This window comes from Meles meles, chromosome 17 (genome assembly GCF_922984935.1).
Source record: "Meles meles chromosome 17, mMelMel3.1 paternal haplotype, whole genome shotgun sequence".
Classification (NCBI taxonomy): domain Eukaryota; kingdom Metazoa; phylum Chordata; class Mammalia; order Carnivora; family Mustelidae; genus Meles; species Meles meles.
Genome location: NC_060082.1, coordinates 3,241,226 through 3,267,162, shown reverse-complemented (window position 1 = coordinate 3,267,162; position 25,937 = coordinate 3,241,226). Strand labels below are relative to the sequence as shown.

Below are 25,937 nucleotides of genomic sequence, written 5' to 3'. Positions count from 1 at the left end.
AGATGCCCTTCAGTGGATGAATGAATAAGGAAGATGTGGTCCTTATAAACTACGGAGTTATGCCTCCATCATAAAGGATGAATACCCAACTTTTGTATCAACATTGACGGGACTGGAAGAGATTATGCTGAGTGAAATAAGTCAAGCAGAGAGAGTCAATTATCATATGGTTTCACTTATTTGTGGAGCATAACAAATAACATGGAGGACATTGGGAGATGGAGAGGAGAAGGGAGTTGAGGGAAATTGGAAGGGGAGGTGAACCATGAGAGACTATGGACTCTGAAAAACAAGTTGAGGGTTTCGAAGGGGCGAGGGGTGGGAGGTTGGGAAAACAGGTGGTGGGTAATAGGGAGGGCACGTATTGCATGGAGCACTGGGTGTCGTGCAAAAACAATAAATACTGTTACATATTTAATTGTAGTCATTATAAAAAGCAACAATGAAAGCTAAAAATAAAAGAAAATGTCTTCCTTGTTTGTGAAAAAAAAAATTATTGTAGGGGCGCCTGGGTGGCTCAGTGGGTTAAAGTCTCTGCCTTCGGCTTGGGTCATGATCCCAGGGTCGTGAGATTGAGCCGGGCATCAGGGTCTCTGCTCAGCAGGGGGACTGCTTCCCTTACCCTCTTTCTGTCTGCCTCTCTGCCTACCTGAGATCTCTGTCTGTCAAATAAATAAATAAAATCTTTAAAAAAATAAAGTAAAATAAAATAAAATTTTATTGTAAGGAATGAATAATATATATATCACCAATGCATGGGCATATGTAGTAATATATACACAGTTAAATATTTAATTTATTTTTTTAAGATTTTATTTATTTGACAGAGATCACAAGTAGGCAGAGAGGCAGGCAGAGAGAGAGGAAGGGAAACAGGCTCCCCGCTGAACGGAGAGCCCGATACAGGGCTCGATCCCAGGACTCTGAGATCATGACCTGAGCCGAAGGCAGAGGCTTTAACCCACTGAGCCACCCAGGTGCCCCTATTTAATTTATTTTGAATTGGTATTTCTACCATGCTCAATCTTTTTTTTTTTTCATTATGTTATGTTAGTCACCACACAATACTTCATTAGTTTTTTTTTAAATTTTTATTTATTTTTTACTTTCTTTTCAGTGTTCCAGAATTCATTGTTTATGCACCACACCCAGTGCTCCATGCAATATGTGGCCTCCATAATACCCACCACCAGGCTCACCCAACTCCCCACCCCACTCCCCTCCAAAACCCTCAGTTTGTTTCTCAGAGTCCACAGTCTCTCATAACTCATCTCCCCCTCCAATTTCCCCCAAATCACTTCTCCTCTCCATCTCCCCATGTCCTCTGTGTTATTCCTTATACTCTACAAGTAAGCAAAACCATATGATAATTGACTCTCTCTGCTTGACTTATTTCACTCAGCATAATCTCTTCCAGTTCTGTCCATGTTGCTACAAAAGTTGGGTATTCATCCTTTCTGATGGAGGCATCATACTCCATAGTATATATGGACCATATCTTCCTTATCCATTCATCCATTGAAGGACATCTTGGTTCTTTCCACAGTTTGGCGACCATGGCCATTGCAGCTATGAACATTGGGGTACAGATGGCCCTTCTTTCCACGACGTCTGTATCTTTGGGGTAAATGCCCAATAGCGCAATTGCAGAGTCATAGGGAAGCTCTATTTTTAATTTCTTAAGGAATCTCCACACTGTTTTCCAAAGTAGCTGCACCAACTTGCATTCCCACCAACAGTGTAAGAGGCTTCCCCTTTCTCCACAACCTCTCCAATACTTGTGCATTCTTAAAAACTGTAGTAAATTTGATCCCTAAGTTCTGTGAATACAACTTCTCATCTTTTTATGTAATGATTCCAGACCTCAGTACAAACTCCAAGATCAAGAGAAAAGGCCCCTTCCTGGAACTCTTATAATATTATTTTCCAGCTTGACACTTTAGCCAGAACTCCTCCAAATGATTGGAGGTCTCATATGTGCAAACTTTCATGGCAGTGTCCCAAAACCCTGGCTTCTGCAAAAACTGTAGAATGTGTCTTCCTCAGTTTCATGGTCCATCTGACCTTGTGGACATATTAGATGACCCCTCCTTTAGGCATCCCATTCGCTTACCCCTCCCTCTGACAACCCAGAGACTCCCCTGGATCCTATGAATGCCCTAGGTGCCCACTGCCACCACAATGCCACCTCCTTACCAAAGTCCCTTCTCCCCATTCAGTATCCAATCTGGCACTCACTACAAGCCTAAGGACCTGACTTCTATTTCCCCACAAAATGTCATGACCCTGTGAGGTAGCAAATGAGGATGCCAGGACAGTTAGGGTCCCTGTTCCCTTTACAATGTCAGATCTGTCTCAGATAGAAAGAAAACTTGGCTCCTTTAGCCAAGACCCTTTCCACTTCACTAAAGAATTCGAAAGTCTCACAATTATTTTTGATCTCACCAGGCATGACATTCATATCATGTTTACCATGTACTGCATCCATGAGGAAAAAAACCTGTATCTGATTTTTGTCTCAGAACTAGACTGATTAGATCCACACCCATACCCATGACTATGCTCTGGTGGAGGTACAGGCAATTCCAAATGCCAACCCTAGATGGAATTATCAAGGAGACCCTGGTAGAATTAATCAGGAGTACAGGATAACCTGCCTAAATGAAGGTATGCAAAAAGCAGTCATAAAACCTTTAAATTATGTAATACTTGAAGAAATAACCCATGGCCAAAATGAAAATCCCATATAATTTCATTCCTATCAAAGGCCATGAGAAAGCACACCAACCTAGATCCTGAGGGCCCAGATAGCATGGTAATAAAAGCAGTATGTTTTTATCAGCCAGACCTCCCTTGATAATCACACAAAAGCTTCAGGAGCTGTATCAGGGACCCCAACCCATGTTGTCACACTTCTGGATATGGCCTTCAAGATCCTCAGTAACTGAGAGGTAGCCCTGAGTGCTAAAAGAGAGCAGAGAGACAATAGGCAGGCCCAATATAGAGCTCCCTGCCCTCCTCTGGGTCCATCTCTATTTGACTTATTTCGCTTAGCATAATCCCCTCCACTCCCATCCAAGTTGATGAAAAAGTTGGGTATTCATCCTTTCTGATGGCTGAGTAATATTCCATTATGCATGGGGAACCCATCTTCTTTATCCATTTTTTTTATGGAAGGGCATCTTGACTCTTTCCACATTTTGACTATTGTGGCCATTGCTGCTACAAACAGTGGGGTGCATATGGTCCTCCTTTTCACTACATCCGTATCTTTGTAGCAGATATAAATGGAGCACAATTGCTGGGTCATAAGGTAAATCTATTTTTAACTTTTTGAGGAACCTCCACACTGTCCACCAATTTGCACTCCCACCAACAGTGTAAGAGAGTTCCCCTTTCTCCACAACTTCTCCAACATTTGTTAGAATGGCAAAAATTGACAAAGTCTCTATTTTTCAATAGATGACCCTCAGGTATGGGATACCCTCATTCTGGGGTATTTCCTATCAACAATTACTGTAAGGATACAACTTAAAGATACATCTTCATTTCTTCCCCCAGAAAATTCCAGTACCTTTACATGTGGAAGCCGGACAGGGACTATAGCCATTCATACAAAAATTCTTAGTGACAGGAATTTTTCAGTCCTGCAATCTGCTTTGAAATGCCCCCATCTTGTCAATAAAAAGTCCAATGGCTCATAGAGAATGGTACAGGACCTAGGAGCTATCAACGAGGCTATCATTCCTATTCATCCAATTACTAACCATTATACCCTCCTAGGACAGGTCACCTCAGACATTGTGTTGGATCTAAAAGATGAGGATATTCTGTCCTGCTTTGTTGAAAATCAGTCCCTTCAACAAATGGTGTTGGGAAGATTGGGTGGCCACATGCAGAAGAATGAAACTGGACCACTTACTTACACCATACACAAATAAAACCCAAAATGCATGAAAGACCTAAATGTGAGACAGGAACCCATCAAAATCCTGGAGGAAAACACAGGCAGCAACCTCTTTGACTTTGGCCACAGCAACTTCTTTCTAGACACATCTCGAAAAACAAGGAAAACAAAAGCAAAAATGAACTATTGGGACTTCTTCAAGATAAAAAGCTTTTGCACAGCAATGGAAACAGTCAACAAAACTGAAAGGCAACCTACAGATTGTGAGAGATCTTTGCAAGTACCTTATCAGATAAATCTATAAAGAATTTATCAAACTCAATACCCCCAAAAAACAATTCACAATAAATGGGTGGAAAACATGAACAGACATTTTTCCAAAGAAGACATATGAAGGTCCAACAGAAACATGAAAACCTGCTCAACATCACTCAGCATCAATGAAAAACAAATCAAGACCACAATGAGATACCAGGCCACACCAGTAACTTAATAAGTCATGAAACAACAAATGTTGGTGAGGATTTGGAGAAAGGGGAACCCTTTTACACTGTTGGTGAGAATGCAAATTGGTATAGTCACTCTGGGAAACAATATGGAGGTTCCTCAAAAAAGTTAAAAATAGAGCTATCCTATGACCCAGCAATTGCACTACTAGGTATTTATCCAAAGGATACAAACATAGTGATTCAAAGGGATACATGCACCACAACGTTTATAGCAGCAATGGCCATAATAGCCAAAATACGGAAAGAGCTCAGATGTCCATCAACAGAAGACAGAAGAATGGATAAGGAAGAAGTGAGATAGTGTGTGTGTGTGTGTATCCAATATACAATGGTATATCAATGGTATATATACAATGGAATATTACTCAGCCATCAAAAAGAATGAAATCTTGCTTTTTGCAATGATGTGAATGGAACTAGAGGGTATTATGCTAAGTGAAATAAGAGAAAATCAAATACCATATGATTACACTCAGGTTGGAATTTAAAAAACAAAAGAAAGGAACATAAGGGAAGAGAAGGAAAAATAAAATAAGAAATCTTATAGAGGAAGGCAAACCACAAGAGACTCTTAAATATAGGAAACAAACTTGAGGGTTGCTGGAAGGGAAGTGCATAGAGGGAATGGGGTAATTGGCTTTGGGGAAGCATTTTCCTTGTGTAATCCCCTCCACACTTCTCTCTCTCTCTCTCTCTCTCTCTCTCTCTCTCTATCTATCTATCTCTCCTGTCTTCAGTGATGCCTCCCACCCCTCCACAGCACTCCTGACCATTTCTCCCTTAAGTCATGTTGTCATGTCTTCGCATCTCCTACCCTCCATAATGTGGCCTCTTTTCTGTCTTTAGCTGTGTGGTTTGTTCTTCCAGTCTTCAGATCAATTTCTTGGGTATTCAGAATGATTTGATATTTATCTAGCTATGTTTGAAGGTCTAAGCAAGCTTGGTGTCCACCCACTACTACACCATGTTAACTCCTCCATCTGGACCATCTTGTTTCTTTTCCTGTCCTTTTCTTTATCTTTCTGGTGGTGAGAAAGCTTCATATGTATCCTCCTGGTAAATTTCATGTGCACAATTTCTCTGCCTTCTTGCATGCAGGGTTCATTCTCAGGCATGCTTCTCTGGTGCTGAAAAATGGGTTGTTTTTGTTTTCAGGCTTTATACCCCATACCCTATAACCCAGGACTGGAGAGAGCATTCATTCCTCTGCCATCAGCCCCAAGAATCAGGCTACAGGTCTGCTCCAGTGGGTTTCTGCAGTTAAATAACTGGAATGGTCACAGTCAAAACTGTGTTTCTCCTCAGGGGCTCAGGGACATCAGAAAAGATCCAGAGGATTGTCAATTCCCTTGGCCAGTTGACAAGACTTTTAACAGAAAAGCATCAAACATCTTAACTACTACAAACATGTCCGGAAGTAAAAGATGAAAAACCCATAAATGTTTCATAAATATAACACAGATTTTTATTGAAGGCATATTTCATGCAGGTGAGACACTTATCCAAGGATACAAATATTAAAAAGACATGAAATTTGTTCTCAAGAATCCTAGGAATTAGAAGAGAAAAGGGACTGAACTGAGGGTAACAAGAGGTGGGAAATGAGATATAGATTTTATGAAAGTTCAGGAAAAGGTAGTGGAAATTCTCAACAGGCAGAGACTACTTCTACTTGTGAATCAGGGAGGGCTCTCTGGAGGAAGTGATATCTCATGCTTGTTCACCCACACAGGTGTTGGAACTTCATTCCATTCAGAGATAAATTTGAAATTTAGGTTACAGACCACAAACTGAGGGTTTTTGAGGGGAGAGGGGTGGGGAGTTGAGTGAGCCTGGTGGTGGGTATTAAGGAGGACATGTATTGCATGGAGAGCTGGGTGTGGTGCATAAACAATGAATCTTGGGACACCGAAAAAACAAAATAAAATTTTAAAAAAGGACAAGAAATGCTAAATTATACTTAGTTTATATTGTCAACTGATCATTAAGCAGAAATGAAAGACAAAGTTGCACACAGTTGCAAGGACATCACCACCGAGCTGGGTTTATGTAAGTCCCAGAGACTTGGCTGTGGGGATCTCACTCCAAGGGGTGACACTGCACAGTTTTCCTGGGAGAAACAGAGGAGGAAGTCACTCTGCAGCCGGTGGACATGAGGACTACAGGCAGGAAGGTCACTGGGAGCAGGAGGGCCGAGGACAACCTGAAAGGTGGGGACACACCTGGGAAAGAGCAGGAAGGTGGCTCCAGAGACTTACCAGTGCCTCCAGAGCCACAACGCCAGACCTGCCAGAAGCACCAGGGGCACCATCACCACCAGGAAGACCAAGCCCATGGAGTGGGGCTGCTCTGCGGTTTTGGGGCACAGAGGGTGTCACTTCCCTGGTTGAAATGCACCTCCCTGGTCCTCTTTGCTCCAGCCACCCTCTGCCTCACCAACTGTCCTCCCTCCTCTCTTCTCCTTTTCCTCCTGAGAGATGGACCCTTTGCCAACCCGCAACATTCTCCTACATCGAAGGACACTCACCCTCAACTATTCCATTTCTTGGATTAGTGGGTATTTTAGTCCTTTGTGGTCTGGAGTCCCTAGAATCCCATTTTTCATCTGACTCCCCTGCTCTCCCTTAATATCCCCACACCCTTTTGCAGCCAGGTCCAGCTCTTTCTCACCCCAGTAGAGGACCATGTCCTGGCCTCCTAGACTGCTGTGTCTCACCCGGCAGTACAGACCAGCCACCTCCCTGGATTTCACACCCAAGGACATCTGAAGATACCACGTCCCATCAGCATGGGGCAGGACGTCGCCTTGCTGGGTGCCCTGCTGCTCCTGCTCACCACGCATCCACATCATCCACACAGGCTTTGGGTAGAAGCCAGAGACGTGGCACACCAGCAGCAGACGGCCAGGACCCGAACTGGGGCCAGTGGACAGCCAGGCCTCTGGTCTCACTGCAGACACAGGACAGATAATCACCGACTGAGAGAGTAAAGCTTCGCATCACTTTAGACTGACACATCTTTCTACCTCTAGAAATCTGTCACCACCATCCCCTCTCCTCCACATCTCCATCTTATCCTGAATTGAAAGGAAACATTGCAAATATATGATTGCAGAATAGAGACTTATGGAGGGAGGGAAAGGACTGACCTTGTCGCTGGAGATAGGCTTTCCCTGCATCAAGAAGTCCCAAGAAGAAACAGGGGAGGATGCTGTTGATGCGAAGTGTACTATTTTTTAACCACATGGTACTGATTGAATAGTTTGCAGATCTCTTGAGCCCTACTTCCTCCCTCTGGAGATGGCCGCCATGTCATGTTCTGGAAGTTCACAAGATCCAATCCTTGATAAGCAATCCTCAGGTAGCACTCTAATGTTTTCCCAAAATTCAGCTCACAGCCTTTGACTACCTGTACCTGAAAGGGATCTGGGAAGAGAAATTGTGAGTTAGGAGACAGGGGAAGTGAAAGATGAAATGAGATGGGTGGAAGCCAAAGATGGTAGAGGCAGAGGGAGATTGGAGAGAATGAGTAGACTTTGGCTGGAGGGGAGGCTTAGACAAAGGGGAAGTAGTGGTCACTGCAGGCAGAGGAAGAGGTAAATGATGGAGGAGGGAATAAATGTTGGAGGAAAGACATAAAGGTTGTGGGCAGAGAATAAGGAAGGGCTCACTGGAAGAGCTGGTGTAAAAACAATCTAGAGTGAAGGAAGAGCATTGGGCATAGGAAACCCATAGAAAGACATCGCTGCTGGAATCGAATGGGGAGAAAAGTACAGTTCAAGGAGTCAGTCACAGAGTAAGGGAGCAGAGGGTACCCGGTTGGAGGCCAGGAAAGGGGTGATCATGTGAGACAGTAGCGGGAAACAGGAGAGCACAGCCTGTGGCCACTGAGAGGAGTGGGAAGTAGCAGAGGATGTGAAGCATTTCAAGAATCGGGGTCTAGCTTCTACCTCTGGCACAAGTGAGTGCAATTCAGTTTTATGAAGGGGAGATGTGAATTTTGGAAACCAGTGGAATTTCTTTCCCAGAGGAAGAAGGAACTCAAGGGTACCTACCACACTTGCCACTTCCATCCCACCTGCCCGTAGGAACTTGAACTCACATTCAAGCTGCCATTGGCTGACATGGTTATGAAATATTGGAGGAAATCCAGTGGAGAATATATGCAAGGACCTTTCCTGTTCCTTGAGCTCCTTGTTGCTGAAGTTGCCCTTGGACCAAGGCTGCAGGAAAATGAAAGCACCGGTTTTGCTGTTCCAGCCATGAGTCTGCAGTTCATCTAGCCAAGCTGAGCCTTGATTTTGTGTCCAGGAATGGTTGTAAAAGGATGAAGTCAGGATCATTCGGATAGAGATTGGCAACTGCAAGTCTGTGGAAAAAAAACAGATAGACTGAAAGAGGAGGGCATTGGGAAGGAGACAGAATGGAGAAGAAAGTGTCAGGGTTGGGAACCAAAATCTGGAGGACAGAGAAGTCATAGCTGTCTCAGGAGACATGTGCTGCCCCAGAGCCCTGAGCTTCATATGGATCCTTCAGAAGGAGCACGGAGCCCTGCAGTCGGGGAAGCTCAGGTAGGAAGCAGGCTGGCACTGTCCCTCCCCAGGTGTGTGCTGGGGAACCCACATCACTAGTGCACATACAGAGAGACACAAATACACACATGTACACACACATCACAAGAGTACAGATGCACATGAGCACAAATATGCACACACAATCCTACAAGCTAACAGAAATTTACACACTCTAACAAGCAAATATACACATACATATGTACACAAGTACACAAAAACAGACACACACATACACATGTACAAACTCATACACATATTAAAACAGACACATACGTACAGACAAGCACCTGTACACACATGATATACACAGACTTGCACACAGAGATGCACCTACACACACACATAACACGCACACACACACACACACACACGTGTACCCACTGGGTAGGGCCAGAGTTCTCACCATCTTCACTGTCACCACCTGGGAGGGGAACCACCAGCAACACAAGTTGCAGGAACAGCATTGTATTTGCAGATATTCTTTCTCTTACAAAGTCGGGCTTTGAATGTTGTTCTAACAAACCTACCCCCCACACAGCCCCTCTCTTCTGACTTCCTTCTCCACACACAAGCCTTCCCTGAGTCTCTGCGACAACGCAGATGTGCTCCTCCCTCAACCCTGCACACCTACTCAGACTCTGAGTTCCCCTCCTGGTCTGACCCTCCTCTCTGGCTTCCAGCTTCTCCCTGTCACCAGCTTCCATCCTGCTTCCCCTCCCCTAATTCAGTTGCTTCAAAACCAGCCCGGTGCAGCCTGGAGAAGTCACCCCCCACTCTCGTGCCTTTCCTTCTCATCCAGACAGTAACCCGTGAAAACACATGGCTCCCAACACTCAGCCCTGGTCCCTGCTGTCACTCCATCTCTACTGCTCTTGTGACCCCCCACCACTTACTTCTTTCTCTATCTCACCCCCACCCCTGCTCATTCACATCTCTGACTTCTCACTGTTTGTGTTAAAAAACAAAGTCAACTGGGTATATTTGAAGATTTAACTGGTTTTATTAAGTGATTCAAGAATGGGGCAGCATCCTATCTAACAAGAAGAGGGGAGTTCCTAGAAGTGATAAAAATGGGGGATTTTTATAGGAAGGATACTGTTAACAAAAGAAAAAAAGTCATATTTCTTTTTTTTTAATTATTTTTTGAAAGATTTTATTTATTTATTGGACAGACAGAGATCACAAGTAGACAGAGAGGCAGGCAGAGAGAGAGGGGGAAGCAGGCTCCCGCTGAGCAGAGAGCCCGATGCGGGGCTCGATCCCAGGACCCTGGGATTGTGACCTGAGCCGAAGGCAGAGGCTTTAACGCACTGAGCCACCCAGGCGTCCCCCAAAAATGTTATATTTCATGGAAGGTCATCTTCCTTAACTGGGAGAGCAGGGAGTCACCTTGCAGATGACTTCCCCTCCTTGGGGGATGGAGTGGCCCGTGTGAAAGAGCACCTCCCTGCTGCAGACCAGAGAATTCCTAACTGACCTGTGAACATTTCGAGGGGGAGAGGGAGTAAAAACTGCAGCTAGGTTAGGGATAAAGCAAGGTTTAGGGACTTAGCCTAGTCCTAGGCACCATTTTGGGCCCATGGGTTTCTTTTTTCACAGTTGCTCTATTCGCTTGTCCAGATTCCCCCATGACTGTGTAACAGCACCAGCAACCACCAGTCTGCCATTATTCATAGGGGAGGAACCAGGAGCCATTACGATACCACAAGACATTGAAACATCTGAGGAAAACCCTCTCCGTCTGACTTGAATTAAAATATATTCGTTCACCAAACAGTCACTTAGCACCTGCCTGGATCCAAGCACAGTGCTACACTCATGAGAATACAGTGTTCGCATCACAATCACTTTATACAAGGAGATTTTAGTTTACTTGGGAAGAAAACTACATAAACCAGAAATATATATTTTGGTATGCTGAGTTAGTTTTTTTTTTTTCCTTAATTCCACTATAGTTAACAATGTGTTATATCAGTTTCTGGTGTACCACATAGTGATTGAGCAATTCTATACATTATCAGTGCTCATGAATGTAATATGATGCTAATCCCCTTCACCTATTTCCTCCATCCTCCACCCACCTCTGCTCTGGGGACCAGCAGTGTGTTCCCTGTGACTAAGAGTGCATTTTTTCCTTTGTCACTTTTCCTCGGTTCTTTTGTTTTGTTTCATAAATTCCACATATGAATGAGACCGTATGGTATTTGTCTCTGTCTGACTGACTTACATCACTTACCATCAAGCCCTCTAGCTCTATCCAGGTTGTTGCAAATGGAGAGACCAGTTATTTTTATGTCTTAGTAATATTCCATTGTGTGGACACACCACAACTTTTCTCTTCATTTTAGTGTTTTCACATTCTTTGGGTAAGTACCTAATAATATAAAAAAAAAATCCAGTAGTAAATTATTGGATCATACAGTAATTCTGTTTTTAGTTCTTTGAAGAACCTCCATATAGTGTTTCCCACAGTGGCTGGGCAATTTACATTCCTACCAACAGTGTACACGTGTTCTTTTTTCTTGACATCCTCCACAATGTTTGTTTCTTGTTTTGTTTTGTTTTTCTTTTTTGTGAATTTACCAATGCGAGCGTTGTGAGGTGATACTTCATTGTGGTTTTGGTTTACATTTCCCTGTTGATGAGTGATGTTGAGAACCTTTTCAACTGTGTGTTGGACTTCTGAATGTCTCTTTTAGAGAAATGTCTACTCAAGTCTTCTGCCCATTTTTTAATTGGATTATGTCCTTTCTTAGGTGTTGAGTTGTGCATGTTCTTATATATTTTGCATGCTAACCATTCACCACATATGCCACTAACAAATATCTACTTACATTCAGTTGATTGTCTTTTGTTTTGTTGATTATTTCCTTTGCTTTGCAGAAGCTTTTTTTTTTTTTTTTTTTTTTGACAGACAGAGATCACAAGTAGGCAGACAGGCAGGCAGAGAGAGAGGAGGAAGCAGGCTCCCCGCTGAGCAGAGAGCCCGATGCGGGGCTCGATCCCAGGACCCTGAGATCATGACCTGAGCTGAAGGCAGAGGCTTTAACCCACTGAACCACCCAGGCGTCCCTTTGCAGAAGCTTTTTATTTTGATGTAGTCCCAACAGTTTTTTTTTCTGTTTTATTTTGTTTTTATCTCTTTACTTTTGTTTTCCTTGCTGAGGAGACATATCTGGAGAGATGTTGCTACGGCTCATGTCAAGACCTTACTGCCTCTACTCCCTCCTCAGAATTTTATGGTTTCAAGACTCAAATTTAAGTCCTTAATCCACTTTGAGTTTATTTCTTCTATAATGTGAGACAGTAGTCCAGTTTTTTTTTTCTTTTGCATGTAGCTGTCTAATTTTCCCAACATGATTTTTTTGGTTTTTGTTTTTGCCTTTTTATTATTATTTTCATTATGTTACGTTAGTCACCTTACAGTATGTCATTAGTTTTTGACATAGAGTTCCAAGATTCATTATTTATGTATAACATCCTGTGCTAAATGTAATATGTGCCCTCCTTAATACACATCATCAGGCTCACCTAGCCCCCCACTTCCCTCCCTTCTAAAACCCTCAGTTTGTTTCCCGGAGTCCACAGTGTCTCATGGTTCTCTCCCCCTCTGATTTCCCTCCTCTTTCACTTTTCCTTTCCTTCTCCTAATGTCCTCTATGTTATTCCTTATGTTCCACAAGTAAATGAGACCATATGATAATTGATTTTCTCTGCTTGACTTATTTCACTCAGCATAATCTCCTCTTGTTCCATCCATGTTGACACAAAAGTTGGGTATTCATCCTTTCTGATGGCTGAGTAATATTCCATTGTATATGTGGACCCCATCTTCTTTATGCACTCATCTGTTGAAGGTCATCTCAGCTCATTCCACAGTTTGGCTATTGTGGACATTGTTGCTATGAACATTGGGGTGGATATGGCCCTTCTCTTCACTACACCTGTATCTTTGGGGTAAATACCCAGTAGTACAATTGCCAGGTCATAAGATAGCTCTATTTTTAATTTTTTGAGTAACCTGCTCACTGTTTTCCAAAGTGGCTGTACAAATTTGCATTCTCACCAACAGTGTAAGAGAGTTCCCCTTTCTCCACATCCTCTCCAACATTTGTTCTTTCTGTCTATAGCAGTCAAAATTAAGTTAAAGTCATGGAGTTTGAAATCATTCTTATTCCTCCCCACCCCCAAGTTTTTGAAACATCGTGTGATATTTTGCATCCTTTTATTTTTTGATTCCTTGACTGATTTTTATGGATATCCTTATTTTTCCTGCTACTCTGCTTCCTTCTCTTTGGTCTTTCCTTTCTTTTCCTTTCCATCAAGAGTCCCCTTTAACATATCTCATAGTGCTGGGTTATTGTTCAAGAATTCCTTTCACATTAGTTTATCTGGGAGACTCTTTATCTCTCCTATTTTGAATGGCCTTGCTGAATAGTATTCTTTGCTAGGGTTTTTCCTTTTAGTACTTGAATTTATCATGCCATAATTCTGGTCTCAAACTTTCTGCTGAAAAATCAGCTGATAATTTTATGGTTTTCCTTTGCATATAATTTTATTCTTTTTTTTTTTACTGGTCTTAAAATTTTCCTTCATCACTACTTTTTTAAATTTTTTAAAAATTTTTTCAATGTTCCAAGATTCACCGTTTATGCACCACACCCAGTGCTCCATGCTATACGTGCTCTCCTTAATACCTACCACCAGGCTAACACATTTCTCCACCCTCCTCCCTTCTAAAGCCCTCAGTTTGTTTCTCAGAGTCCACAGTCTTTCATGGTTTCTCTCCTCCTCTGATTTATCCCAATTCACTTTTCCTTTCCTTCTCCCAATGTCCTCCATGTTATTCCTTATGCTCCACAAGTAAGTGAAACCATATGATAATTGACTCTCTCTGCTTGACTTATTTCACTCACAATAATCTCCTCCAGTCCCGTCCATGTTGATACAAAGATTGGGTATTCATTCCTTCTGCACAGCAAAGGGGACAGTCAACAAAACAAAGAGGCAACCCAGGGAATGGGAGAAGATATTCGCAAATTACACTACAGACAAAGGGCTGATATCCAAGATCTATAAAGAACTTCTCAAATTCAACACCCAAAAAAACAGATACTCATCTCTACTTTTTGCCATTTTAATTGATATGTATTGTGCTGTGGACCTCCTTGCATTGATTTTGCTGGGGGCCCACTGTGCCTCCTGAATCTTGATTTCTATTTCCTTCAACTGTTGGAGGGAGTTTTCAGCCATTATTTCTTCAAATAAATTTTTTGCACCTTTTTCTCTCCTCTCATTCTGGGACATATACTGCAGATATTTTTATGCTTGATGATGTTGCTGAATTCCCTAAATCTAATTTTCTTTTGTATATTTTTCCCTCCTCTCCTCTTACACTGGATTGCTTCCCATACCGTGTCTTACAGGCCACTCATCTGTTTCTCTGCTTCCTCTATTTTCCTACTCATTCCACCTACTGTATTTCTAATTTCAGTTATTTAGTTCTTCAACACTGATTGGTTCTTTATCATTTCTATCTCGTTGTTGAGGATCTCACTGGAGTCCTCTACTCTTTTCTCAAGTCTAGAGAGTAACTTTATGATATTTACTTTAAATTCTCTATCAGGCATATTATACCTCCTTGTCATTTAGCTCTCAGGCTGTAATTTTTTCTTGTTCTTTCATTTGGGATGTATTCCTCTGTGTCTTCATTTTGTTTCAGTCTCTCTTCTCTTTCTGTATGTTAGGAAAGTTAGCTATATCTCCTGCTCTTGAAAGTCGTGTCCTTATGAAGTTCTGGAATGTTCTGCAGTGCAGTGTCCCCTGTTCACCAGAGCCTGACACTTCTGGGTTATCCCCTATGTATGTTGCATATCTGCCGTGGAGGCTGATCCATTTTTCCTTGAGTCCAGTAATCTGCAATGGCTGTCCTTGCATGTGCAGGTAGGGGATGGTCCCTCTGTTCTTAGTGGACCATTCAGCAGCCTCCTTGTCTTTAAGTTATGTCATATTAAATGTTTCCCAGAGATGAGGTTGCACTGATCTGCAAGGCCCATTCTCTGTGTTGTCCCCTGGGAAGTTTCACTGGTGAAAGGGCCCTGCATCAGAGGTCCATCCCAGCCCACTTCTAGCCTCAGTCAGAATGTACTGTGTAGTTACCGTTACCTATCCCCAGGGCAAGATTCATCTTGCAGTAGCGTGGCCCCTATCAGGAATGCTTGAGCATACCAGGCTTGTGATGCTACTTTGATGGGCTCCTGCTAAGATCCTCCTGGAGTGGGAAGAACCTCAGAAGAGCATGGGGGTGGGTGGTATGGCGTTAGCCAAGTTTCCACAGGTTTGCTGTCATAGTGGTCTGCTCCCATTGAGATGCATACTGTCTGGGTTGGAGGAGCCAAATCCACAGAAGTGTACTGAGGCAGCATGTACAGTTTGCACAGGTATATTGTGGGAAGGGAACTGTAGCATAAAGTCTGACCTGAGGGAGTAGGCCCGTAGGGAAACATGGGTGGGTGTGTGGTATGCTGATAGCAAAGGAATTGGTGAGTGTTCACTCTACATGGGTTTCCACAGATGTCTGTGTGCTTACACTTAGGGGAGAAGGAGGGAAATGACACCTGACAGCACCTTTATTCCTGGAGAGGTCCCCCAACAATCTCTGTCCCTTTGAGGCATGCTCTGAGAGAAGAAAATAACTCTCCTTCCTGTAGCAAAATGCATTCTTACATATCTGAGTGGTGAGTCCTCTCCCATGTTTTTCTGATCCTATTCGTCCAACTGATGTCGGGCTCTCCCTGTGGCAGGGGACATCCCACCAAGAATAGCCATTGCTATTTGCCATGATGCTATTCTTGGGAGAACTCTGCAGCTGAGTCAGTCACTTCTTATATAAAAAAGTCAGTTATATATAGAAAAGTCTTTTTTAGAAAAGTCAGGACTTTTCTGAGGTCAGTGGGATGTCCTGACTGAAATCACAACCAGGAGTCAGGAGTTGGGGCTCCATTCCCTTTGGCATGAAGGCCCTTTGGGAATTGGCAGCTAATTTTTTCAACTATGACATAAACACCCTCTATTCCTGCAGACTCACTCTTGGGCTGCATTCTTAAAAACTAAATCAAATTTTAGCCCCAAGTTTGTGGAAACATCATCTCATGTTATTATGTAATGTTTCCTGTCTTCAGTACAAACTCCCAGATCAAGAGGAAAGGCCACTCCATGGAACTCTTTCTTGTAATAAAAGAAATAAAGTAAAATAAAATAAAATAAAATAAATTTTTAAAAAAAATCTGTTCATGTCTTCTGCTCATTTCTTTTTTCTTTTATTAATTTTTATGTATTTTTATTTCTTTTCAGTGTTCCAAAATTCATTGTTTATGCAATACATGGCCTCCATAATACCCGCCACCTGACTCCACCAACCTCCCATCCCCTGCCCCTTCAAAACCCAGTTTGTTTCTCAGAGTCCACAGTCTCCCGTGGTTCATCTCCCCACTCCCATTTCCCCCATCTCACTTCTCCTCTCCACCTCCCCATGTCCTCTGTGTTATTCCTTTATGCCCCACAAATAAGTGAAACTATATGATAATTGACTCTTTCTGCTTGACTTATTTCACTCAGCATAATCTCTTCCAGTCCCAGCCATGCTGATACAAAAGTTGGGTATTCATCCTTTCTTTTTTTTTTTTTTTTTAAGATTTATTTGTTTGACAGAGAGAAATCACAAGAGAGGCAGGCAGAGAGAGAGGAAGGGAAGCAGGCTCTCCGCTGAGCAGAGAGCCCGATGTGGGACTCGATCCCAGGACCCCGAGATCATGACCTGAGCTGAAGGCAGCGGCTTAACCCACTGAGTCACCCAGGCGCCCCGGGTATTCATCCTTTCTGATGGAGGCATCATACTCCATAGTATATATGGACCACATCTTCCTTATCCATTCATCCGTTGAAGGGCATCTTGATTCTTTCCACAGTTTGGCGACCGTGGCCATTGCTGCTATGAACATTGGGGTACAGCTGACCTTCTTTTCACTACATCTGTATCTTTGGGGTAAATACCCAGCAGTGCAATTGCAGGGTTATAGGGAACCTCTATTTTTAATTTCTTAAGGAATCTCCACACTGTTTTCCAAAGTGGCTGCACCAACTTGCATTCCCACCAACAGTGTAAGAGGGTTCCCCTTTCTCCACATCCTCTCTAACACATGTTGTTTCCTGTCTTGTTGATTTTGGCCATTCTAACTGGTGTCAGGTGGTATCTCAATGTGATTTTGACTTGAATCTCCCTGATGGCTAGTGATGATGAACATTTTTCCATCTGTTAGCCATTTGTATGTCTTCTTTGGAGAAGTGTCTTTTCGTGTCTTCTGCTCATTTTTTGACATGATTATCTGTTTTGTTTGTGTTAAGTTTGAGGAATTCTTTATAGATCATGGATATCAGCCCTTTGTCTATACTGTCATTTGCAAATATCTTCTCCCATTCCGTGGGTTGCTTCTTTGTTTTGTTGACTGTTTCCTTACTGTGCAGAAGCTTCTGTTCATTTCCTAACTAGATTATTAGTTTTATGGGTGTTGATTTTGATAAGTTCTTTATAGATTTTGGATAGTAAACCTTTATCAAATATGTCATTTTTCAAATATCTTCTTCCATTTTGTAGGTTGCCTTTTAGTTTTGTTGATTATTTTGCTGTGCAGAAGGTTTTTAACTTGATGAAGTCCCAATAGTTTATTTTTCTATTCTTTCCCTTTCCTCAGGAGACCTGTCTAGTCTCCTAGTCGAAAGAAATTTCGACAACCCATATTAAAGAGGTTTTGCCTGTGTCCTCCTCTAGGCTTTTCATGGTTTCCTGTCCCAAATTTAGGTCTTTCATCCTTTTTCAATTTAATTTTGAATATGGTGTAAGAAAGTGGTACAATTTCACTCTCTTGCATGTTGCTGTCCAGTTTCCCAACACCATCTGTTGAAGAGATATTCTTTTTTCCATTGGATACTCTTTCCTGCTTTCTCAAAGATTAGTTGACCATAGGTTTGTGGGTCCATTTCTGGGCTCTCTATTCTGTTTCACTGTTTCATGTGTCTGTTTCTCTCTAGAGCTTTGTAATATAGCTTAAATTCTGGAATCACGATATCTCAAGCTTTGCTTTTCTTTTTCAAAATTACTTTGGCTATGCCGAGTCTTTTCTAGTTCCATACAGATTTTAGGTTTGTTTGTTCCAGCTTTGTGAAAAATACTGATTGGCAGGGGAGGAAAATGTCACCATCCCCTCTCTTGCCCATAGAGAAGGGATTCCTTGCTTCTGCTCTCAGGGAAGCCCTCCCAGAAGAGCAAACCATCTCCCCTTGTGTGTTCCAAGTGTCCCTTATATCCCTGCCTTCACCCTGTCTGTACCCTGACCTTCTGACCACCAAATAACATAGTGCCCCTCTTCTCTATCCCAGGCAGGCTTGCTGAGTTTTAAACCTCCAAACATTAGGGACCTGGCATGTCAGGTGCCCATGCTGGTTGTGTGGGGAGGGTCTCACCACACTGGGGCTGGTGCAGGTTTGTCCCAGAAGGGCAGTCACACCGAAGCCCAGGGGCATGGAATTTGTAGTAAAGTGCAGCAAATAACCAGTGTCTAGGTTAGCCACATGCAGCAAGTGTCCCAATGTCAATGCTCTGGGGTGTGGCAGGGTAATGGTGCCTCCCAGCTCTTTTGTCCCCAGAGAAGTGCTGCCACCTCTCCCAGATGAGCCCAAATAGGAGGAGACTCACTTATCCCATGTGTCCCAGGGGATCCTCAGATCATGTCTGTCCCCAGATTTCTGCCCTCCCTCTCCATAAGGGCACAGCAGTGCCCACTGGGTTCCACATTGGCCATGGTTTGGACCTCCAGAACTCTAGTCTTTAAGTCCCACTGATTGTAAATTTCACAAAGAAATCAACCCTTCTTCTTTTCCCAGTCAACGGCTATGGGGAAGTGTTTTCCTTCTCTGATACCCTGGGTTTTCCCCACTCTCTCTGTCTCCTCTGTATGAGACCAGGCCTCTGTCCCCTCCACAGAACCCATAATTGTATCTCCCCAAAAACACAACTCCCCACCTCCTACTTTCTATCATGTGGCCTCTTGTCTCTCTGTAGTTGTGCAGTTTTTTCCTATTGATATGTTGGGTATTTGGAATGATTTGATATTTACCTAACTGCTCTACTGTTGAGGCAAAGCTTGGGGTCTTCCTACTACTCTGCCAAATTGGTTCCTCCTCCCTGACCCTCTACTTTTTCTTTTCTTTGTTTTGTTTCTCTTTGCTTTATCTTTCTTGTGGCAAGAATAATTTGGATCTATGCTCTTAGCAAATTTCGCATATGAAATTTCTCTACCTCCTTGCATGCCAATTTTATCTCCAGGCTTGCCTCTCTGGTACTGAAAAGTGGATGGTAGTTGTTTCCATCTTTATACCCTGTACTTTATCATCCAGGAAAAGAGAGAACATCTCCTTCCCCTCCACTGACCACAGAATCAGACTTTGTGGAACCTGTGTCAGCTGGGGCAGGTACCTGGCCCTGAACCATCACTCTGGGTGAGGATTAGTGGCATCTGGTTGGCCTGAACAGCAGGTGGCCCATCTATCCTTCAGCCTATCATTGTCGAGGATGCTTTCTCCTGGTGGCCTCGGACTGATCAGAGCGCAGAGCCACACATTAGGGTGGAGTCAACCAGTCAAAATCCACATGGTGGCCCTGTGAGGGTAACAAGTAGACCAGAAGTTAGAGAACCAGCCAAGCAGTCTGATCCAGTCAGGAATATCACAAAAGTCCCATGATTTGCTCTTCCCTTTCCCTCATTTTCACTTTTGCCAAATCTTCCATTTCAAAGTTTTTTTCCAGAAATATTTACATGCACAGGACTGAGACCATGCATGTGGTCACTTTGAACATTCTCCTGCCCTGGTCTCCTCCCTCAGCTCCTAAACAAATTAGAACTAAGTTCCTTTCCCCTAGATCAACCCACATAAGCTCCTATACGAAGAAACTAGAAACACAATGAACACAATGAAAAAGGTACACAAATCAGGAAAGTAAAACTTCCACGTCCTGAAGACAGAGAAGACATTTTCCTCCCCACTACTTGACATTCAAAATGTACCAGCTGCATGGTCAGGGCTTGAAAATGGTTTTTTGAGTTAATTAATGAAACTGAGAGTAACTGAGGTCATGGATGTCTCCACTCTCACTATGGGCCTCATCAGTCACAGAGTGTCCATCTTCATTATACATGCAGTCTGTCTGTGCTGATTGGCCTACCTGCTAATATTGATCTGTAACCCCCGGACACATGCACTCACCACTATCCGTAGAGGCAGGGACAGAGGCCTGAAATATATGATCCACCTTGTGTGTTTCCTGGTGAGACTGAACCAGATGTCCCTCTGCCTTCCTATGTTAATTCCCACACTGTAAACCCATCTTGTTCATGGTCCATTTGGTGCCACATTTCTTAAATTACATGATCTTTCTTGGTGATTTCAGCATTTAAAAAGGCTGTGAAGCCCAGAGCTGCAGGGTTGACCAGTTCCTAAGCACAAGAAGGTGGGATGTGACTCATTACAAAACACTTATGTAGGTTAGACTCGCTCAGGTTTCCAAGGCAGAGCTGTGGACCATAAGGTCAGAGGTAATGAATTATCAATGCAGTAAATCCAAGAAAAGGATTAGAACATTCATGACATCTATATGGAGCCACACCAGAGAATGCTAAAATAACATCTAAGACGCTAAGATAATACCACAGAAGAGGGGGAAAAGAATCTATATTTGTGGCTTCATGAGATGATAACTGTCTCTTGTTTGTTTCTTAAAGCATCATGGGCAGCACAGCTGTGGGGCTAAAACCAAAGACACTGGTGATCACAGTACATGATGTGGAAAATGTTACATTTCTGAGCTACTATTTCAGCATTGGGAATATGGCACATGGTGAATTATTTGGAGTATATATATGTGTGTGTGTGCGTGTGTATATATATAGATATGTGTGTACGTATATATATACACACACACGAGCGCACACACACACACATGCACACACACATATGCTGTTTTTAATCAGAAACACATATGAATCCAGGCTGTGTATTCATCAGTCACCAAATGTTATTAGCAGAAGCTCCTAGGAGCCCAACCCCAGATCTCCCCCAGGAGCAATGGCTCACTGTCACTGACCGTATCCTCACGACTGCAACAGAGCAGTCATGAATGCCAGGAGGCAAGTATGCACGCTCCCTGCTGGATCCCCATTCATTCCTGAGCCAAATGCTCCTGCTTTCCTTCCTGGAATGTGTCATTTCTGTTCAGAGACCCCCTTGCACTGTTACCTCTCAGGCATCATTTATGTCCGTGCCTCTCACATTTTATGCATCTGTGAATCCCTTGCTGACTTTACTAAAAATGCAAATTGTGATTCAGGGAATCTCTGCTGAGTCCAAGACCCTGTATTTCTAACACACTCCAAGGTGACAACTCCGCCAGTGTCCCTGAGCCTCACAAAGAGCAAGCATCCTGCCTTCCTCTTTTTTTTTAAGATTTTATTTATTTATTTGACAGACAGAAAGAGATCACAAGTAGGTAGAGAGGCAGGCAGAGAGAGAGGAGGAAGCAGGCTCCCCACTGAGCTAAGAGCCTGATGTGGGCCTCGATCCCAGGACCCTGAGATCATGACTTGAGCTGAAGGCAGAGGCTTAACCCACTGAGCCTCCCAGGTGCCCCCGCCGCCTTCCTCTTTTTTTTCGGAATACTTGGAGCACCAGGTCCACTCCAATAGGGGTCTGCAGTAAATAACTAGAATGCTTATAGGTAAAACTGAGTTTCTTCTCAGAGGCTCAGAAATGACACAAGTCATTGTGAGTGTGAAGTCCCTTGGCCAAATGAGAAGATTTTTCACAAGAAGAGCACCAAACACCTTAACTACTATAAACATTTCAGGAAGGAAAAGAAGACAACCTATAAATTTGACAAAAATTCAACACAGGTTTTTATTAAGCATATATTCCATGCAAGTGAGATACCTTACCAAGGACACTAATAGTTACAAAATATATATATGAACTTTGATCTCAATGGGCCTAAGAATTAGAAGGAGAAAAGGCACCTCAGTAGGACCAACATTGTGTGGGGCTCAGAAATAGATTTGCCAAAGTGCAAGTAAAGGTTGTGAGAATTCTCACCAGGCAGAGACTGCTTCCACCAGTGAATCAGGGAAGACTGAAGAAAATGACATTTGATGTCTGATGTCCTATGGAGGTTCTGGGACTTTTTCCCATACGGAGTTAAATTTTGAATTTTAAGGTCCCAGAATCAGGTCACAACAACAAATCCTGGTAAATTACACTGAGCTTATATTGACAACTGGTCATCAAGCAAAAATGAAAGACAAAGTTGCACCCAGAGAGTTGCAAGCACATCACCACTGAGTTGGGTTTAGGTAAGTACTGGAGCCTGGGCTGCTGGGATCTCGTTCAGAAGGGAAGCCAGTGCACTGGTGTCTCCACTGTGTTTTCCTGGGAGGAACAGAGGAAGAGTCATTCTGCAGCAGCTGGAGGTGAGGACAGCAGGGGAGAAGGCCACTGGGAGCAGGAGGGCTGAGGACAGCCTGAAAGGTGGGGAGACACCTAGGAAAGAGCAGGAGGGTTGCTCTAGAGACTTACCAGCGCTTCCAGAGCCACAATGTCAGACCTGCCAGAAGCACCAAGGGCACCATCACTGCCAGGAAAACCAATCCCTTGGAGTGGGGCTGTTCTATGGGTTTGGCACACAAGGAGTGTCATTTCCCATCCACCACAGGTTGACCTGCACCTCCCTGGTCCTTTTTGCTCCTGTCACCCTCTGCCTTACCAACTGCCCTTCCTCCTTTCACTTCTCCCATCCCTCCTCAGAGATGGGCCTTCACCCAACAAGATGCATCCTCCCACATCCAGAGGGCTTCTACTCTTAGTTCTCCATTCCGTGGTTTACTGATTTTAGTCATTTTTTTGTCTGGAAACCCAGCAACCCAGATTTTTCATCTGGCTCTCTTCTCTGCTTTAGCACCACCTTCCTGCTTTCCCAGGTGGGTCCCAGCTCTTTCTTACCCCAGTAGAGGACCATGTCCTGGCCTCCCAGACTGCTGTGCCTCACCCGGCAAGCCAGGCCAGCTGCCTCCCTGGCTTTCACATCCAAGGACACCTGAAGATACCATGTCCCATCAGCAAGGGGCAGGACGTCACCTCGCTGGGTGCCCTGTTGTTCCTGCTCACCACGCATCCACATGACAAACACAGGTTTTGGGTAGAAGCCAGAGACATGGCACACCAGCAGGAGACGGCCAGGACCCGGACTGGAGCCAGCGGACAGCCAGGCCTCTGGTCTCACTGCAGAGACAGAACAGGAATTCACAGACTGAGGAGAGATCTTCACATCATTTTATATAGACATATTTCAAACCTCTAGAAACCTGTCACCATCCTCCCCTCTCCCTCTTGGCTCCTTCTCACTCTAAATTTGAGGGAATGGTGCAAATGTATGAGTGCAGAGTAGAGAATTCATGGAGGGAGGGAGCAGGACTGACCTTGTCGCTGGAGATCTGCCTTTCCTGCATCAAGAAGACCCAACAGGAACTGGGGGCAGGTGTCACTGAAAAGTTTGTGTATTTCTTCCTTGATCACATGGTCCTGATTGAATAGTCTGCAGACCTCTTGAGCTCTACTTCCTCCCTCTGGAGATGGCCACCATGTCATGTTCTGGAAGCTCATGAGATCTGCCCCTTGAAAAGCAAACTTTACAAATCCTACTGATGCTTCCCCAAAGTGTAGCTCACAGCCTTCTGCCAGCTGTACCTGAAATGGATCTGGGGAAGGGAATCTGTGAGTTACAGGAGGGGGTGTGAAGAAGATGAAATGAGATGAGTGGAACAATGGAGACCTGAAGCAGAGGGGAAAGTTCAGGGGATTGGAGGGAATGGAGCACAGTTTGGTTTGAGGGGAGGCTCAAACAAAGGGGAAGTGGTGATCACTAGATGCAGAGGAAGTGGTGAATGATTGAGGAAGGAACAAATGTTGGAGAAGATACATGGATGGTGTGGGTAGAGAATAGGGAAGGGCTCAGTAGAAGCCATGGAGATAAAAACAGTCTAGGATGAAGAGAGTACAGGGAAAACACAGACATAATTTGCTGGTGGGATTGAATAGGGAGAAAAGCACAGCCCCAGGAGTCAGTCACAGAGTGACAGAACAAAGTGTGTGGAGACACTAGTGAGAGACAGGAGAGCACAGCCTGTAGTCACTGAGATAAGTGGGAATTAGCAGATGTGAAGATTTTCAAGAATCAGGATTTGGCTTCTACCCCCTGCCCAGAGTTGTGATTCAGATTTATGATGGGGGAGATGTGAGTTTCAGAAGCCAGTGGAGGCTCTTTCCTAGAGGAAGAAGAAACTCAAGGATACCCGCACACACTTGCCACCTCCGTCCCTCCTTCCCTGAGGGAACTGAACTCACATTCAAGCTGCCATTGTCTGACATGGTCTTGAAACACCTGACGAAGTCCAATGAAGTATGCATAGAATAACTTTTCCAATTTCATCAGCTCCTCGTTGCTCCAGTTGCCTTTGGACCAAGGCCACAAGAAAATGAAAGCACCAGTCTTGCTGTCCCAGCCATGAGTCTGTATCTCATCCAGCCAAGCTGAAGCCAGACTTTGTGTCCAGGAACGGTTGTAAAAGGATACAGTCAGAGTAATTTGGAAGGAAATTGGCTCCTGCACAGCTATGGCAAAAGCAAAGATAGACTTTGGAAGCGAGGACATTGGGAAGGAGAGAGAATGGAGAAGGTGCCAGGGAGGGGAACGAAAATCTAGATGACAGAGAAGCTGTAGTTGTCCCAGGAGACATGTGGTGCTCCAGAGCCCCGAGTTTCCTACCCACCCTTCAGAAGAGCACACGGCCCTGGGATTAGGGATGCTCCCAGGAAGAAACCAGGCTGGCACTTTCCCTCCCCAGCTATTTGGTGGGGGCTTGCTCCACAAGGGGTCACATATGCTCATGCACAAACACACTTATGAACTCACACAAACTTACACAACTTTACACACTCTTATGCAAACAAACATACACAGATACATATGTACATGGACATACAGACACAGAGACACACATATAAACATAAACAAATACAAGCAGACATATGCCCACATGTACACACACATAGACACACATAGAGAGGCACACCTATACATGAACACACAAACTTCTCTGAACCTACACACACATATGCACACATACAAACAGACACACGGGCACAGGGATCCACATCACACACACAAAAAGGCAGAGAAACACACACACGCACACACACCCTCTTACACCCACTGGGTAGGGCTAGAGTTCTCACCGTCTTCACTGTCACCATCTGGGAGGAGAACCACCAGCAGCACAAGTTGCAGGAACAGCATTGTACTTGCAGATGTTCTTTGTGTCTCTTACAAAGTCGGTCTTTGACGGTCGTTCTAACAAACCTACCCCACACACAGCCCTCTCTTCTGACTTCCTTCTCCACACACAAGCCTTCCCTGAGTCTCTGCTAAAATGCAAATGTGCTCCTCCCTCAACCCTGGAAACCTACTCAGACTCCTACTTCCCATCCTGGTCTGTCCCCTACTCTGGCTTCTAACTTCTCCCTGTCACCAGCTTCCATCCTACTCCCATCCTCCAATTCAGATGGTGTGGAACAAGTCTTGTGTAGCATGGAAAAGTCACCCCACTTCTCATGCCCATTCTTCTCATCCAGACAGTAACTCATGAAAATCCACGGCTCCCAGCACCCAGCCCTGGACCCTGCTGTCACTCTGCCCTCCCGCCTTTCTGACACCCTCTGTGTATTTCTTTCCCTATCTCACCCCCACCCCAGCTCATTCACATTCTGACTTCTCACTGCTTTTGTTAAAAAA

The 25,937-nt window shown here is 43.9% G+C and overlaps 1 protein-coding gene across 7 annotated transcripts in view; it reads right to left on the bottom strand.

The window, feature by feature from the left end:
* Positions 1–25,599, bottom strand: part of LOC123928052 (T-cell surface glycoprotein CD1a-like) — a 73,022-nt gene extending 47,423 nt beyond the window's left edge. Inside the window, exons 1-6 of one of the 7 annotated variants that reach the window (XM_045983105.1) lie at positions 25,382–25,599; positions 24,491–24,757; positions 23,566–23,844; positions 23,090–23,368; positions 22,667–22,757; positions 22,452–22,519 (exon numbers count right to left, since the gene is read on the bottom strand). In XM_045983105.1, the coding sequence (XP_045839061.1) occupies positions 22,452–22,519; positions 22,667–22,757; positions 23,090–23,368; positions 23,566–23,844; positions 24,491–24,757; positions 25,382–25,442 (1,045 nt within the window). In that variant the 5' untranslated portion in view covers positions 25,443–25,599. Of the gene's footprint in view, positions 1–7,086; positions 7,366–21,969; positions 22,631–22,666; positions 22,758–23,089; positions 23,369–23,565; positions 23,845–24,490; positions 24,758–25,381 lie in introns of those variants that run through there. The other 6 variants (XR_006815592.1, XM_045983104.1, XM_045983106.1 and 3 more) reach the window with 6 other exon arrangements.
* Positions 25,600–25,937: the final 338 nt, after the last annotated feature.